Source organism: Cyprinodon variegatus, unplaced genomic scaffold (assembly GCF_000732505.1).
Source record: "Cyprinodon variegatus isolate N-32 unplaced genomic scaffold, C_variegatus-1.0 Scaffold1819, whole genome shotgun sequence".
Lineage (NCBI taxonomy): Eukaryota > Metazoa > Chordata > Actinopteri > Cyprinodontiformes > Cyprinodontidae > Cyprinodon > Cyprinodon variegatus.
The window spans coordinates 22,037-40,477 of NW_015152272.1; the positions used below are offsets into that span (position 1 = coordinate 22,037).

The 18,441-nt window shown below is 39.1% G+C and overlaps 2 protein-coding genes across 3 annotated transcripts in view; both read left to right on the forward strand.

Moving 5' to 3' along the window:
• Nucleotides 1–1,252: 1,252 nt before the first annotated feature.
• Nucleotides 1,253–6,442, forward strand: LOC107104618 (probable ATP-dependent RNA helicase DDX5). 2 transcript variants are annotated; one of them, XM_015404656.1, is made up of 13 exons: nt 1,253–1,413; nt 2,200–2,371; nt 2,456–2,552; nt 2,633–2,766; nt 2,860–2,925; nt 3,044–3,185; nt 3,273–3,433; nt 3,519–3,691; nt 3,763–3,873; nt 3,951–4,012; nt 4,095–4,154; nt 5,340–5,561; nt 5,694–6,442. In XM_015404656.1, exons 1-13 carry the CDS (start codon nt 1,367–1,369, stop codon nt 6,116–6,118), a joined length of 1,872 nt encoding a protein of 623 aa, XP_015260142.1. In that variant the 5' UTR covers nt 1,253–1,366; the 3' UTR covers nt 6,119–6,442. The 2 variants fall into 2 exon arrangements, with proteins under 2 accessions (XP_015260142.1, XP_015260143.1); XM_015404657.1 differs by having other exon boundaries at nt 5,340–5,574; nt 5,694–5,804.
• A 4,346-nt stretch (nt 6,443–10,788) lies between these two features.
• The window catches only part of LOC107104617 (envoplakin-like), a 23,139-nt gene continuing 15,486 nt past the window's right edge, over nt 10,789–18,441 (forward strand). Inside the window, exons 1-4 of the mRNA XM_015404655.1 lie at nt 10,789–10,958; nt 14,436–14,535; nt 16,394–16,548; nt 16,651–16,774. Coding sequence (XP_015260141.1) covers nt 10,918–10,958; nt 14,436–14,535; nt 16,394–16,548; nt 16,651–16,774 — 420 coding nt within the window. The 5' untranslated portion in view covers nt 10,789–10,917. The remainder of the gene's footprint in view (nt 10,959–14,435; nt 14,536–16,393; nt 16,549–16,650; nt 16,775–18,441) is intronic.

Genomic DNA, 18,441 nt, shown 5'->3' on the forward strand with positions numbered 1-18,441 from the left:
TGTGTGTAATTAGTTCTAATTAAACTTGCCTTTGTCTAACAATGTAATAAGGCCTTCTACAACGTGTTCTGTCTTTTCTTTGGCTAAGACTGTAAACAATAAACAGGTTGTGAATGGTGTGATTACAGTAGAAAATGTCAAAGGATTTATTTTACTGTTTAGTACTCAAACTACTCAATATTTAGAAGTTGGGCAGACTGGTCATAAGGAATCAATTTAGGGAGGAAAAGTTTCAAGTAAAGCTTTTCATTCATCAAACTGCACAATATTTTGGAAAAAAGGTGAACCTTTTATTCAAGTAATGGTTATAAGAAATTGTTTTTTTTCTCCATAAAATATGTTTTAAAATTGTGACAAATACCAAATACACAGGATTTATATGGATTCTATTTTTTTTTTAGTTAGGAATCTTGATTTATAATTAAAAAATTTTAAATAAAACCTGTAACCAATATTAAGAAACACAAACTTTTAATCCATTTTAATGAGGTGAGTTCTGAAGGAAGGTTGTATTCAGTTTTACATAGTGGTGTAGGTAACATGCCACACACACACACAAAAAGTATTACTATTAAAAATATATATTGCTCTATTTTCATACTTCATATGCACATTCTGTTAAAATACATAAAATTTAAATGAAATACATGGTATTTATAGAAATTATAAAATCCATTAAAACAAAGAAGAGCATATCAAAAGTTGTTACTTCTAGTTATATTAAGAAACTCTGTCAGTTTAACCGTAATACCTGAGAAAAAGAGAAAAGAAAAAAATATTTGGGTTGGTCCTGATTGCGTCATTTACTGTTATATGTGCAGCCATCGGAAGTAGGTCGTATCACTCCTTTTTTTGTCTGGTACATATGGTACATATTCATCCGCCAGAACTCGCACTAGTAAACCCATGAAGTTTAGCATGTATGATTTCCTACAAAGATATCCACCGCCTTTGTTTTATTCTACACCGGTTACGACAGATTTAATTTTTATTTATTTGTGTTTTTAGTATAAAGTTGTTCTCCTTTGGTGTATACATGTTTGTTTAGACTCTTAAGTTGTCATTTTTTCTTATGTGATTACTTTAAACGCAGTAACTCTTTTTAGGGAAGATCGTGCTTCGATCTTACCGTGAAATTGTGTAAAATATTGAAAATTTGTAGCCTTTATCGTTTTTAGGGAACCACGGAGATCGAAACTGCTGCGGCGGATGAATCTGTAGGAAGTAAGACGTTCTGCTTCATATAAAAGCCGGGCCTCATTTCGCGGTAACCGGCATTTCAGCACCACTGCCGGCCTGCCATCTGAAGTAGAGGCCGCTTTGTATTTACAGCTTTCTTTTTTACTTGCACCTTTTTGTTAACAGTATGCCTGGATATTCAGACAGAGATCGCGGCAGAGATAGAGACAGAGGGTAAGTCCGTAACTTTAGTTTTATTTTAACGGATGCTACCGTCGCGTGACATGGTTGATACTTCAGTTAATTAAAAATAACGTTTTACAATTGTAAGCTAGCTTTCTGAATGCTTCACAATGGCCAAGCAACAACTACTATAACATTTTGTTCGTTACAATCTTCTATATTGCTCCTTTTGTTACCTCGTTTTTTTCAAAGCCTGAGGCCTTATTTGGCCTCGTGCCCCGAAACTGCTGTAAGTTGTTAGCTACCGGCTAACTTGCTAAGCTAACAGCTGGTCAAACCTCTACTTTGAACTTGATTAAAACGATAGTCTACAACCAGCAAGCAATTCAATGGGTTTGGTGTCAGTTTTCGTCCTATTTAGTGATTGTTTGGGATGTTTAATTTGCTCTGTGGGTGGCTGCTAACGTGGAGCTAACGCGGCTAGTCGGCTTTTCGCCATGTGGCGGCGTTAGTAAGCGGACACAAAATGCCGGCTTCTTTTTTTCCATTCTCTCCCCAGTTCGCTCCCTGCTGGAAAAAAAAAATCAACGTGTGTCAACACGTTTAAAACTAAAGTTTACACTGCTCAATTGTAGTACCCCACTGATATCAATTGAATTGCAATCACAAAAGGGAGCTAATCGGTCAAGTAAGATTACTATTCTATGTATCCCTCATAAAACGGGCTTTTTAAGCAGGGTTCTCCCAATGATTACGCTAACTAACAAAATCTAGCTATGTGTGACTATTTTTACTTAGCGTGGACATTTGAAACTGAAAAGTTTCGTTTATCTGCAGCTATGGCGGTGGGCCTCCCCGGTTCGGTGGGAGCCGGAGTGGTGGCGGTGGAGGAGGAAAGTTCGGGAATCCAGGGGAGCGATTAAGGAAGAAACACTGGAACCTGGATGAGCTTCCAAAGTTTGAGAAAAACTTTTATCAGCAGCATCCTGACGTCGCCCGTAGAACACTGGTATGTATAGGTTATATAACGGTTTAGCTTGACTACTCTTGTTGGTTGATGTTGCCCTCATTTGTGATTGTTTACGTTTTACAGCAAGAAGCGGAGCAATACAGAAGGTCCAAAACGATAACGGTGAAAGGGAGGGACTGCCCCAACCCTATAACTCAGTTCCATGAGGCTAGCTTTCCCTGTAAGTTTAAGAAAGTGGTGTATGCATCAATAGTTTGAATAGTTTCACTTCATTCTGTTTTCCATATTTTACTGCTTTAGCTTATGTGATGGAGGTCATCAACAAACAGAACTGGACTGAACCAACGCCTATCCAGGCTCAGGGATGGCCTTTGGCTCTCAGTGGCATGGACATGGTCGGCATTGCTCAGACTGGCTCTGGAAAGACACTTTCTGTAAGCTGTTGGTTAATTTAGTCACTTGGATTAAATGATAGTGGTCAGAACATGATGGGTGTAGTTGATACTTAATGTTGCTTTCCTTTGCAGTATCTTCTGCCTGCGATTGTCCACATCAATCATCAGCCTTTCTTGGAACGTGGGGATGGTCCAATTGTAAGTTTTTTTTTGTTTTTTTTTAGTCTCTGGGCTTTGTTGTATACAGTTAAAGGCTGGAAAACAAAATTTCTAGGCATACTATACTGATTTGATAAAATGCAATTCTTCCTGGCAGTGCTTGGTGTTGGCCCCCACTCGTGAGCTGGCACAGCAAGTACAGCAGGTGGCGGCTGAATACGGCAGAGCTTCTCGTCTGAAATCCACCTGCATCTACGGAGGTGCTCCGAAAGGGCCTCAGCTCCGCGATTTGGAGAGGGGTACGTGCTGTTTGTGTGTGCAGAACTATTGATGGAGGGCGATGCATGGAGTTTCCCACTAACTGACCATCTGCTTTGTTTTCTTAGGTGTAGAAATTTGCATTGCCACTCCAGGGAGGCTCATTGACTTCCTTGAGGCAGGAAAGACGAACCTTCGCCGATGCACTTACTTGGTGCTGGATGAGGCAGACAGAATGCTGGATATGGGATTTGAGCCTCAGATCAGGAAAATTGTTGACCAAATCAGGGTATGAGATGACTTTATTCAAGAGCTAAAGTAGATTTACTGTATAAGCTGATGTTTACAGTTAGGCTGACTGTTTGTTGTTACAGCCCGACAGACAGACTCTCATGTGGAGTGCCACTTGGCCTAAAGAGGTTCGCCAGCTGGCAGAAGACTTCCTGAAGGAATATGTTCAAATCAACATCGGTGCACTACAGCTTAGTGCTAATCATAACATCCTTCAGATTGTGGATGTTTGCAATGATGGAGAGAAAGAAAACAAGTACGTACCAGACCCCCCTAAAAGTTTGCCCAAGCACTTTTCCAGAAACTGAACTCATGTACATTTTCTAGGCTGATCCGTCTGCTCGAGGAGATCATGAGTGAGAAGGAGAACAAGACAATCATCTTTGTGGAGACAAAGAGGCGGTGTGATGACCTCACTCGTCGAATGAGAAGAGATGGGTATGTCCTGAAATTAATTTGAGCATATAAACCAGTCTATTACACTTCCTGGTAATAATGACCGTCATTTTATTCAGGTGGCCAGCTATGGGTATCCATGGTGACAAAAGCCAGCAGGAAAGAGACTGGGTTCTTAATGGTAAAGTCTTTTTATAGATGCACTTATTTTTTTCCTTACAAAATGTGTTGAAATTATAATTCTGTCTTCTGCCGTTTTTTAGAGTTCAAATTTGGCAAAGCTCCCATACTCATCGCCACAGACGTCGCATCCAGAGGCCTAGGTCTGTATCCTGTAAACTAGACTGTCTTTGAATGAATTTCTAGAAGAAAGTATTTGCTTTCTTTAACACTTCTGCTTCTTTCTGAGTTTCTCCCCTGACCTGAAGGAGCAGTCTGTGTGGCAGGGCCTTGGCATGACAAGCCCAGGTATCCAGAGGGGGAAGGAGGATTCTTGGAGGTGTCCAGACTGGCGAGGCACGGGTCTCCCAGTCATGCAGATGTACAGAGGTGACCAGGCCCAAACGAAGCATAATGTGCTGGCCTGCCTAAAAATGGGGGAGAGTTGAGGGCTGGCCAAAGTTCCTCCCCCATGTTTTGTTTTTCCGGCCATGGTTTGGACTGCTTCACACACCCTGGTCTAAGTGTCCCAGCTAAAAGCCCGGCTGCCCTGCCTCCTTTTGTCTTGCATGTACTTTTGGATTCTGCATTGCAAGTCATTTGAGCCAATTGAACTGTTCTAGTGAGACTTTCGAAGCATGGTAAATGATGCGGTTTCTTAAACATCAGTCTGAAGAGCAGTCCGATCATACCCTCACCTCTGTAATGACATGGCTACTGGCGCTTTTGGTGACAGTGGGACATGGTAGTTGGACACGGTTGGACTAAATCCAAGCTCACATTCCTCCCTCGCCTGCGTTTGAAAGTCATGTCGAGACCTGCCAACGAGAGACATTATGGTCAAGTGAACGCTTGGTATGGAAAAGATCACATGCTGGAAAGGGGTTGACCTGTAGGCTTCCTTCAAGGAGGGTCTGGTCTACAGGTTAACGGCAAAGTTTGAATTCAGTAGTCAGCAAGGAGCAACAGGGTGGGGGGAGATGAAGGGTTTTTCCCCCCCACTTCTTTTTTTAAAGGACAAGTTTCTAAGAGGAAGTTGTTTTATAGAGACCTTTTTTAATGACAGTGTTAGGGTTGTGCTGCAATGGGAATGGATTATTGAATGCATACTCCTTTAAGGTAAGACTTATGCCTGGTGTATAAGAAGTGAATGGAGTGTGCATCATTTTTCTTTTCCCACCGTAGTCTCCCTGTTGACATTTAATGCTAGCCTTTTTTTCCAGCTATAAAGTATACCCACCTTCGTCCTCCAGTGACGAGACTAACTTTATCTCCTTTGGTCTGGTTGTTGTGTTGGCTTTGGCACACACGTGTTGCCCTCCTTTCTGCCACACTGCAACATCTTACAGATGTGGAAGACGTGAAATTTGTCATCAACTTTGACTACCCTAACAACTCTGAGGACTATATCCACCGCATTGGCAGAACAGCTCGCAGCCAAAAGACCGGCACGGCTTATACCTTCTTCACTCCTAACAACATGCGGCAGGCGGCGGACCTCGTCTCCGTGCTCCGGGAGGCCAACCAGGCCATCAACCCAAAGCTCCTCCAAATGGCAGAAGAAAGAGGAGGTAAAAATAATTGGTGAGATGCAAAAACGGTGCCGTCCTTGGCAAAACTCTTCCGCTGATTGTTTCTGGGTGGGGTTGATTATAAAGAAGAGCTTACCAGCGTAGTTGATGATTTCTTTATCTTTTCCTCAGGTCGTTCAAGGGGCGGCAGAGGTGGTGACTACAGAGACGACCGTCGGGATAGGTATTCCTCTGGAAGGCGTGATTTTGGTGGTGGTAGAGATAGAGGTTATAACAATGGACCAAATAAGAGTTACGGCACAGGTTCTCAGAATGGAGGCTATGGCAGCAATAACGGCACCAGCAATGGTTACGGTGGGGGCAACTACAATAACAATGGACAGTCAAACTTCAGCAACAACCAAACTCAAACATTTGTCGCCCAAAACAACTTCCAGGCCCAACAGTTTGCCCCCAGCAACCCTGTGGCTCAGAACGGGACGAGCCATCCTCAGTTCTCGTTCCCCCAGGCCCAGGCTCCCCCACAGGTTGCCCCTCCACAGCATCCCCCTCCCCCTCTGGTGCCGTACCCCATGCCTCCACAGTTCCCTCAGTAGATGCCCCACGAACTTGAAAGAGGTAATTTATTGCATTTTGTCTTTTAGGTTCTTTAATTTGAATTTTTGTATTGACACAGAAGGGTTAAAGTAAAACTCATGATGAAGTCTTTTTAAGATCTGCAGTGCGGCAATAGTTTCCACTTTATATATTTTTTTTCCTCCTATTTAATTTGTTACATTCCTCTGAAATATAGTTTGTTTTGTACCAGATAATTACAAGTGTATTGCTTTTCATGTGTAGCATTCAGTGATGTTCGGCTCCTACATTGGAAGTGCACTGCATGATCTTTGAAATAAAACCCCAGAAAAGATTCTTGTTTTTGTCTTTTGTTGAACTTATTCTCTTGTTCTACCAGTTTCATCCAGCAGGGGTCATACTTTCCCTTAGATCAGTTGCTTTCTCTAAAGTTCAAAGTATGGCGTTGGTGGAATGAAATGAGAAATTTAAATATGCAGCACAGAAGTGAGTTCTCATTGTATCCTACAAGATATTGCTTATAAATCTCCGTTGTTGGCTCCCACAAACTGATCAATTTAAGATGCACTAAAATAATCTCTAAACAGATGTTGACTTGTGGGGGTAAAGGGCTACCCCATTAGATTTCATTTAGGTCACCCATTTTTAAACGATGCAGTGGTGCTGCAAAAGCTGTTTGCTTTTGTAACTTTTAGAACAAATTTACCTGATTGTACACCCCTCTGTTCCTAGATGCCCCACTAATTTTCACACTTTATAATTGCAAAAGTCATAGGTGACTTCAAACCTTTCCTAATTAAAGGTGGGTGTGTGTATATTTTCCCTACCTACAGCTAATGGTATCTGCAACATATTGAAGTAACCTTAACATTTAATATCCTTTTGGGATCAAATGGTTGACATTTTTTTTTCAGCTAGTTATAATCAAATTGTTTAAAAAAATAAAAATAAAATGTAGAACTAGGAAGACAACGGACGGATTAATCTGGAAAAGAATAAGTGGTGAGATAATAAATATAAAGGGTTATTTGACGACATGGAGACTGAATTTAGTTTAGGTGACATCGGGCAGGAATAAAAAAGGCAAACAAGAGTTATTAATCCAAAGGTTTTAGGCACTTCATGTGCTCAAACCCCTCAAGTATGTCTGCCCCAGCAACACAGATTTACATTCCTGTAGTCCAGGCGTCTTAAACGTTTTCCAGGCCAAGGACCCCCAAACTGATGGTGAGATGGGGCTGGGACCCCCTAATTATATTGTATGAAATTGTGTTATATTAAACTGGTCCTATAATCACTCTATTACAGATGGACTAATGTAAGTAATGTTGCCCTGTGATTATTAAAGCATTTCTGATTCCTCATTGATGGGCAGGTGCTGTGAATGAAATACTGCCCACCAATGTGTACATTGATGACTGACCCATCTTCTGTCTCCATCTATCCGTTTACTTCAGTGTGTTGAGTTCATGTGAATTTGTATTTAAAGACATTTATATTACTGAAAATTATAGCAGGGAGGAATATAAAAAGTGTAATCAATCAAAACTTTCATGACCCCCATGCAGTACTTCCTTGGACCCCCTGTTGAACCCTCCTCTGTAGTCTACTTGATCACATTGAGTCTAAAGGAAATCCATAGATGTTTAATGAATGAATAAATAGTTCCTGGTCTATTGAATCTATCAGAACACACCACCTGGTCACACCGGCTGCATAGCAGTCCCAGCTTGTTTTTTTTTTAGCAGTTTAACTCAGTCCAAAGAAACAAATTTTTATTTGCTTTCACTTGATCCACTCTAAGCGACAGCATCTCTCTCATGGTGTTTAACTACAGCAGGGGTCCGAGGTCCAGGCCAAGTGAGACTCCCCTCACCATGTCCGCTTTCCTGTCTGACAGCTCTGTCCTTCCTGTTGAGCCATATTTCCTCTCACCTTTGTTCTCTAACCCCTCCCTCTCCTCGCTGGTATGAAGGCGTTGGCTTCATGGAGTTGCTGCTCTGGGTGTGAGTCACACACACCCTTGCGAAGCATGAGACAGGGCAGCATGCTGGAGTCATTTCTTCCCAATGACGCGGAAAGAAGTCGCATTGAAGTCCTGTCAGCTGTCTCCTGTCAGCTTCCCTTATAAAGGTGTGCATATTTGTGTGTAATCAGCTCTCACATTCCCCCATGAAAAACTGAACCCGGGTTTATGTTATCAGCCACAGTTTTCTGACTCCCTCATTTGGACTTTGCATTCCTCACTTCAGACCTTGACACTTGGATAACTGCACTGGGTGTGTGCACGATAAGTACAGATACCTGGAAATTCAGCTGCTCTAGGCTCTGCTGATCCTTAATGTTCTGAGCGCCAATAGTCAGAAAAATCTGACCGTACGCATCCAAATCCAATAGTTCATCTTCTGCGTTATCGGAAATATTCAATTACATCAGATGTGAAAGTGTTTTATCTTTCTGTTTTTACTTTATATTTGGAAAGTGAAAAAAGAGTTTATCACGACTCAAAACACACCATAGGACAAGTTACTCTACATTCCTTTACTTGTAAAGTTTTCAGAACTATTCAACATTTTCCCCACCAAGGTTGTAACAGTTTTGCACTTTGAGTTTTTTTTGTCTCTCTAATTCAGTTTTAATCAGTTATTAGATTAAATGTCTTGAGTTTTATTAGTTGCTCAATTTAAATAATGTTTAGTTTACATCTAGTTTTAGTGATTTCATACTGCGGTTAATTCTTAGGTGCAGGATTCAAAAAGGTTAGAGTGAAATTGTGCATATGAGAAAACCATTAAAAAACTGGTTGTAAAAGGAAATCACACAAGTTTAAGGTAGAAAAAAATTGATAAACAATAAAAAAAGATGAGTATAAATCTAATTTTGGTTAGTTATCTATTTCAGTTTCTGTTTTTTTTTTTTTTGTTGGTTTTACTGAACTGTAAAACCCTGTGTCACACTTTGTCATAGTACAACTGGGATATGATTTGCAGGCTTTTAATTAAAAGACTTACGAAAAGTAGTGAATAATTCTAAGTCGAAAGACAATACCTCTTTATTTTGCTACCCTTAAATTCAATGAAATACTTTTAAAATCAAACTTTCAAGCTTTGACTGCTATTGGAGGGTAAGACAAGACCTTATTACTTTTCTAACATCTAAAAAATATGTATATTCTGATGACAAAAATTAAGGTCAATGTAAAAACAAGACGGACACTTGCCTTAATATATTAAGAAAAAGAACAAAAGTTCATGAAAGAACATTCAATGAGTGAAACAATTTTTGTTGCCCAACCTTAGGATATTAATGCTGATGCATTCACTTACATTTACTTTTTAACTTAGCTTATTAACTTTTCAATTAGCCTTTTAACTTTTTACATTAGCTGGTTATTATCATCCAAGGACTCATTCAATTTGATAAATCATGTGTACTTCCAGGTAGTCGTATCTTAGATGAATGGCTGGATATAAATCTTCTGCTTCTAGACTTCATTAGTAAGGGGTATGGAAGTGACCGAAAACAGTAACTTACCATATAAGGGGTTAATATAGTGCAAAACAAAAAGTAAGGCAGAAAACAAACTTTCCATGTGACCATAAACACCCCATCTTCAGTGTGAAACATGGTGGTAGCAGCGTTGTGCTGTGGGTTAATACTTTTTAGAATAGGGAGAGGAAAACTAAGGGAAAAGGTCAGAGGATAATATAGACTGCATAATGCAAAGGTCAAAATTATTCATACCCCTGGATGATTTTAATTTCAAATGAACTTAATGTAATTTCGAAGTTTGTTTTGGGTGGAAAATGAAAGAGCTCCCAAAAAAAAAAAAATGAAACAAGAAATTTTGTCATTTAAATCGCAATGATTTAATATAATCTCTGGGTTATTGATGACTGATGGTCTACGAGGCTGGAGGGTCTCCTTGCCATCACCCTAATTGTTAGCTCCCCACACAGAAAATCTTGTTATGTTTTTTTTTTCCTACTTGCTTTTATTCTGTTTTATTTTCCTATATTTTGATCATGTAAAGCACTTTGCATTGTCTTTGTACTGAATTGTGCTATATAAATAAATTTTCCTTGCCTTGCCTTGCCTTGCCTTGCCTTGCCTTACACTCTGATTCGGGCACCTCACCGTTTAAATATTACTTTTAGGCAGAAGAAGCACAAACTTAAATCTCAGCAGCACATAGAAACAGTATGCCCTAAAAACCTGCAGCTCCAAATAAGCGTCTGAAAATCCCTGATTTGGGACTTTTTATTTCAGCTGACTTGCCTTTTTAAGAAAATCTAAAATACAGATTAACTCCACGATAACTGTGATTAAAAATTAAAACACTACTGTGGATAATAAACGTTTTCAAAGCAGAGTTATCAATCATGTTTTAGTTTGGCACACAAAGAAGGATTCCAATTGAACAAAAACTGTTGTAGGCAAAAGAAAGCAAAGCAAAACAGAAATCTCAAATTCCAGCTCCGGTTTCCTGAAGCTTGGTTTCTCAGAACTTGATTACTGGATTAAATGTGTGGCAGGGAAAAACTCCTGGAATAAAAATAAGGCAGCGGAAGCTGGCAGGAGAGTGGAACAGGTCCACCCGGTCTGCAGCGCTCAGTGTGGATGACACACCTACACCTGTTGGCCTGGGAGGAGCACAGACAGGTGGACGCTTCTTAACTGAGTGGGGTGGGTGGGGGAGTGAGTGGAAGTAGAGAATACAACACATTAGTGAGAGGAAGAAGAGGAGAAGAGAGTGGGGTGCTGGAAGAACCATAGCAGGACTCAGATTACAGTGACAGGTCCCTGACGGCCTCCCGAGATGTCGAAGAAAAACGAACTCAGCTCTGTGAAGCTCAGCAAGTGAGTTGAATGTCTGTTTGTGTGTGTGTGTGTCAGGTTTCCTGGGTGTGTGTGTGTGTGTTTGTTCCTCATTTAGTCCTCTATCTTCACAGCTGCTCTTGTATCGGTTTTACTCATGCAGAGGAATGCTTTTCCCTAAATCTCTCAATGTACTGTTGGTTCATTGATGACTGAGGAGGCCTGTTAAATATTAACACACAATCAAAGTCTAGCAGGATAGACTGCATGTCTATAAAAGTAATTGAAAAGCAAAAAGAGTCAGAGGACATTTTGAAGGCTCAACTTTCCTCTTTCATTGATTCCTTTTCTTAACCTCTTTGCCAAAGAGGTCAATCATCAGCCTGCAGTGACCTATATGGGCGACTCAAAACTACAATCCAGCCAACATGGAAGCCTGGGCTCCAAAAACATGTCAAGCCTTTGCTTTATGTATTAAAAAATACTCATGAAGATAGAATTAATTGTTAAAATAAGTTTGAACTGGGTCATAGATGGTTATTGAGAAAAGCAGTTTTACTTGTCAAACACTGATTCTGTCTCCTAATTCGAAATCCTTTTCAAAAACTACAGATTTTTTTTTTAACCATTGTGAGTTTTTATTATCTCTGTGAGAATCAAATAGCCTGGATAGACTAACTCAGACAGGCTATGGTTTCCAGTTCTAATAGAAAAGTCTGTTTTAGTTTCTTTATCAAAGAAAGACAGATCTTGTTAGATACATTCTTGATACTTTTAAATCGACAACATATTATAGGTATAAACATTTTTGTTTTAATGTATTTACATTTTGAGGTATTAAGCATTTCTGTGCCAATTATAATGCATTTTCTCCACTGCATGAGTATAATTATAAGCATCTATAATTTTTTTGTCGTGACACTTGGTGTTACAGGGTAAGACAGTGTGTAACGTTTGACCTAAGTTAAGCTAAATTTGAAATAAATGATTTTTTCTAGTTGCTGCTCTCAGAAATGATCCTATATAATTTAATAGGGTCAAAACTGTTGCAGAGTAATTGATTTTACAGCACAGAGCTCCGCTTTACGGCAGTCTGAGCTCCTCTTAAACACGAGAGCTAGCTACGCTAAAAGTTGTTCGCCAAATAAAACTTATGACACCTGATCAGACACATTTATGGTTCTCAGATGTCAGATTTAATCTTAGCTTTAAGAATTACTTCATGACTTAATATCCAACTGTTTCACTTTGTGACAATGCAGAGCTGCCAGTTGCTATGGCTTCCAGGGCCTCTAATCCTGGAAGTTACAGGTCTAGCGCCCCTAGTGGCTAAAAGTTACTCATCTTTATTCCAAATGTGATCATAAAAAAAAAAGCAGTTTTAATGCTTTATAATCTTGTACCTAAATAGGACCTCCTCTAGAGCGAATTCCACACTATTTTCTAAAAAAAATAATGAAAGTGCTTTTAATAATTTTTTTTCTATTAAGGGTGTATTTCTTCTTAATAACAAAACAACAAACCGATCTTTAAAACGTTACATTTTTTTTGGAGCTTAAGAAGAGAGCTGTTAAACTTAAAAAGCAAAAATATTTCAATTTAGATCAATAAATTGTAGAAAATTATTCAAAAGAGTTTTAAATATTTATTTTTTATTCCATTAACCATAACGTTATCCTTCTCCACACCTATTTACCAATTAGGTCGACAATCCAATCAGGGGCTCATTTTGTAATAAATACCTGGCTATTATCGCTTTACAACCACTGAAGGTGACTGGGTGGGATTCACCTTTTGCTGCCATTTTTTCTCTCAGCTTGTCACTAATTGCTGCCTCCTTAGAGCAACGTCAGCTCTGCTGTGAGCAGGTGAAGCCTGTATCTCTGCTTGCTGTCACCTGTGAGGTGGGAGGGAGGGGGCACATACTTCTGAACATGATTAGCGTTTCATTATGGGGTGTGGTGCACAGGAGTGGCACTGCAAAGTCTCCTGTTTGTCTTCAACCACACGTTGACATTGAAAGGATGAGTGATGCAGCGTTGGCTCGTTAGGCAGTCCTAATTACAGCAATTTTGCAGCGTCGTAAAAAGAAAAAAGCTTATAAGGAACAAAGTGAGTGAAATTCTGATTTTAGGTTCCTTTATTTACTATGGTGTTAAAATAAATCCATACTGTAGGGATTTATTGCAATTAATACAATATAAGAGGGCCAAAATGTGTTTAAATTAATTGTACTATGTCATATCTATCCACAAATCGTAAATATTATGAAGAAAATGGTCCTTAGTTTGATAAAGACGGCTAAATATGAGCAAAAGTTACTGAGTAACTTCCTTACAGATACAGATACATTCCAGCAGTGGGAGTGATTAGAAGAGCAGAAAACTTTTCTCTGCAGAAAATATTTGTCACCCATTAGTCTTCCTACTACAAACCCGCAGTGTGGAAGACAGGCCTACACCTTTCATAAACCTTCAGTCCACGACTAACGCTGCTTGTTTTTCTTGAGGATGAAGGAATGTCTCACTCGCTCACATTTAACCAAACCACATTCCTGACCGTTTAACAGGAGGGCATGAAGGGGGACACGCTCCCCTCCAGCCAACAATGTGTCCTCTGGCTCTTAATCCGGGCGGGTCATGATAAATACTTTGCTGTCGTGTCTTCATGAAGAAGGAATCCTAAACCAAACAGACGGAGCCACCAAACAGGTCTGCTGGAGGTTTTTATGAGCAAAGATCCCAGCTGAGCCGAGCTAGCAGGTTTATTTCCTCTCAGTGGATGATGATGATGATGATTGCAAAAGGAGTCACACATACTCATCCCATCTTTTATGTGAAAGAACAACACAATGAAGGTTGATGAACAGGAAGTGAAAGAAAATAAGGTGCAGTTTCCTTATGTTTATAGTAATAACCAGCTAGCAGTGCGATGCATGTTTTGATCAAGCCTCGATGATTCAGTGCCTCATTAGAAGCTACTATTCTGGATCAGCTTTGCAAACCGCTCAGACTCATTCATAGAAAAATATTCCTAAGCAGGTTTCACCGTGAATACAGTTCTGGGCTTTGACTGGATTGTTCGGCACAGTTTGACCTCAGTGTCCCCACAGCATAATGCTGCCACCACCATGCTTAAGTCTGGTGATGCTTAAAGTTTTGCTCCCGTCTGACCAGAGCATCTCCTCCGTACGTTTGCTGCACCGCTTTCGTGGCTGGTGGTGAAACACTGATCCGTTTATACCCAACATGTGGAGCCCTAACTAATTAAGTCTTATTAAAAGGTATCAGAGTAAATGGGGCTTAAAACAGGTTTTCACTTTTTAGGTTTAAATTTGAGATAAAAATACGTTTCTGTTGCTTTTAAATCAAAGCTGCCCACTACTTTTAGTCGTGTGGCTCATTAAATATGGCTGTGTGTGGCGTTAACCTCATTTGATCAGAAGTTTTTTTTATTTTTATAGTTAGATGATAGATTTGGGTCTGGGATAAGGATGACTCTATGGGTTCCTCTGTGCAGGCAGGAGGCGGCTGAACTTGCAGAAGTGATCAAGCGCATGCAGAAGAATGCAGACCAAGTGGAGAAGAACATCTTGCAAGCTGAGGAGATGCTGCGTGTGGTGAGAAAACAACCTTCACTCAAGCTTCAAATAGGTCACAGATTCCACATATCTCCGAACTTTCTCCCCTCATTGTGTCTTAAATGCAAAACAAACCGGGGAACCCAAAGTCATTGTTTCTGGGCTTTTGTTATACAATCCAAACCTACTGTTCTGGGATTCTCTGTGGAATAAAGAGAAAAATTAACGTTGATATTGAGATGGAGCCCGTTACTCTGAAACTGGGACTTTCAGACAAACAATTGAAAAAAATCTGCTCCCGAAAGATCAGTTCTTAAAGTCTGCAGGAAAAACACTCTCCAGTGGATCGGGGAAAAACCTCCAATTATCAGTGGTTGCTGCTGAAATAATCTCCAAAATGATTTCCCTTGAATATCTATCCACCATCATCCATACTGTTAGGATAATTATCATCGATGATGTGTGAGTTTATTAAGCCTAATATTAGCTGCCTGTTGCGTGTCAGAACTGATGTTTTCCACAATAGTTTATCCAGTTAAGACAGTTCCTCTGTGGGGATATACAGTTATAATATTCATTCTGTACGTGGCAAAGATTTGGAAATGGAATGAAAGCGGTGTCCTTCAGCTAAGAACAAAGTGTAATATTTTGATGAGGCTGGAACCATGGATATCGAATCATCTGCTAACGTGTATGATGTAAAATAAGACGATGTAGCAGACTGGAGATGAATAAAATGCCTTTTTAACTGTTAATCTGGGCCGCTTCCTGAGAGGTGAGCTGCTGCCTTCTGTAACTCTAAGCAATTTCTCTGATCTGAGTAAGATTACAATTTATATAAAAATCTGCTGTCATGTTTCATGCACTGCAAAAGCCATCTAAAAATAAGTAAAAAAAAAAAAAAACGATTTACCCTTAATATGAGTAGGTAAATAAGATGATCTGCCAATAGAATGAGATGTTTTAACTTAAATACTTAAAATAAGATAATTAGATAATATGCGCTTGACAAGACAATCTTTTTTTTTCTTATTTTAAATGTAAATTGTCTTTTTCCATTGACAAAGTGTCTCACTAAAGTCCTCAATTCAAGAAAAAACGCACTTATTTTAAGAAAAAATGTACATCTTTTTTTGCAGTGTGGTTATTTAATACATATAAGTTATGAAGTGTTATTTAAAGAGGTTGTCCCAAATAATCTCTTTTCAGGGAAAAAACCAGAGAGAGAAAGCTTCAAGGTGTCGACACAGAGAGTCTATCTTTAACAAACTCTTAGTTGTTATTACACCTTGAAACATCAGTTCTGACAGGCAACAGGCAGTGGATATTAAGGTGTAATAAACTCACACATCATCAATGATTACCTTAACAATACTAGCATGGATCAGTTCCACATACTGTGCACTGGAAAAATCAAAATCTAGATAAGTCCTTTTTTCTTAAAATAAGTGAGTTTGTTCTTGAATTGAGGAGGTAGAAGGGACATTTTGCTAATGGAACAAGACAATTTACACTTAAAATAAATAAACATAATTGCATTGACTTATTTCAAGTGCATATTATCTAATTATCTTATTTTAAGAGTAAAAATACTAATTTACAGACTCAAAATAAAGGTAAATACACTTAATCTAAGAAGTTTTCACTTATCTCTCGAACGTTTTTCCAGTGTGGTGCCCATATTTAGATTATATCGGACCGGACTTCTCTCATTCTTTTAAAAGGACTTTATTCTGGATCAGTTTTTTTTTTTTTTTTTTGCACCTCCTGTGTAAAATGTGTGTCTTTTAGAGCTGTAGTTTTATTTGCTTTGTTTGGTGTCTGTTCTACAATAGAATAAAAAAGCAAAAAACAAATCCCAGCTTGAAAGAAATGTTTTTTCCCTGCTTCTGTTTAGGACAAGGAACTGGAGGAGAAGAACAAGCGATGCCTTCACCAGCAGGAAAACTCGGCCAACCTGGGTCAGGCCGAGGAGCTGCTCAAGGACCTTTTCCTGGACGTGGGTAAAGCCAAGAAGCTGAAGCACCCACAGGCCTCTGTGATAGAGACCGAGTACGTTTCATCTGGAAAACTCTGACCTTTAAAAACGCTGTATCTCAAACTGTACAGTGGATTAAAAAAAAAACAATTTTGTGTGGTTTGCTTCTTCTCTAGCATAAAAAACCTGCATGAACGCTGGGCGAAGAGCTGCGCTCTCTACAGGGATCTGTACGACCAGGTGCAAGACTTGGAGCTGAAGCAGAAGATCGACTGGGGTCCTGTTCTTCAAGAAAAACTGGTCAGTTGAACCTGAGCGTTGCTGCAGCTCCAGGATCAGTCCTGAGTGTTACAGTAAAAATAATAGCGGTCAAACTCCTCTAACCTGATCCACTACTGGTTGCAGTAGAAATTATATTTGTTGATGGAAAATGATTCACTGGTAGGTGTAGGAGAGGATTAGAGAAACCAGCTGATCCAACAATTATCACCTTTATGCTGCTGACGTTTAGGAGAGGGAAGCTGAATCTGACTCAGTCTGAGGCATCATGACTGGTTCATCACATACCAGGGATCATGAAGGTATCAGAATAATTAAATATTTCAGGCTGAGCTGTTAATGCCTTTTAAATGACTCCAAACTCACCAATAAGGGAGCAGTGACCTGGTTCTAGAAGAACTGGAGCAGCCAGCCCAGTTTCTGCACCTTAACTGGAAGCTCAGTCCTCCTCAGACTAAACCATCACAGCTTCCAGGAGTTGCTCCATTACAAACTGATTAAAAAATCAGAAATTATTTCCTAAAATCGATGTTTTTCCCTAATTTGAGCAGATAAATCAGTTCATCTGCAAAAGGAGCGAATATCTTTGCTCTTAAGACAAGATAATTGAATATTATGCATTTGAAATTAGATGATTGTTTTTTTTTCTTGTTAAAAAATGAATCTAATGGGCAAATTGTCCAAGAAAAAATTGTTTATTTAAAGAAAAAATATATACCAACTCTTAAGCTAAGTAAAGCAGTTTAATATTAAATCAGTGGCTCACTTATAAGCTCCTTCTTGAACATCATATCAGCTATTAGATTTTTTTATTAAGGTAAATTCAATCATCCTTACTATACATCAAGTAATGAAAGCTAATTTAAGAAGATTGTCTGCAAATTTCAATGTTGAATAAAACCTTCAAGGTTGGATTTACTTCTACACACTGCAAAAAACTATCTAAAAATACATAGGAATTTCTTAAAATAAGTGTATTCAACCTTAATTTGAGTGAGTATATAAGGTGATCTGCAAATGGAATGAATATTATGACTTAGACTTAGACTAACTTTATTGTAATTTTGTACACACAGGGTGTATATAAAACTAAATTTTGTTTTTTACAGCTCTCAAGACATTTCCATTTCTTATTTTAAGTATTATTATACTTAAAGTCGTAGGGAAATCATATTTAAATGAAAAATCATTCTGGCTTAAACATGTATGCACATAAATGTACTCTTTATCAGACCATATTGTCCCAAAATCTTGAAAATTTCTATTTAAAAAAAAAAAAATCCTGTCTTAAAATCTGTGTTTTTTCCCTCCGTTATCTAATGCAGGCCAGTTAGTTACACATCAGCTTGTATATCTAAATTCGGCCAATCATATATCAACGGTCATCTGTCAATCAAATTTTTCCGGTTATAGCATCTTGACTCATACGTCGCAGCTAATATACGCAACGGTTGAAATAAGAAATGAGAATAATTTCCTTTCCCATTGAGTTCCGTCCCATTGTTCATGTGGATGGACCTCTGTGTCTTCAGCAGGCGTAGAGTTAACAGAACTGGCAGCGTTGTGAGGAAAGGGCTCCAACATGTACGGCTGTAAGCCTTCTACACCAAACCAAGCTTCTGCTGCCCTGGCGTCCTCTTCTACAACATCTTTGTCCTGCTTTCCTCCTCTAAATAAAAAATGTATGA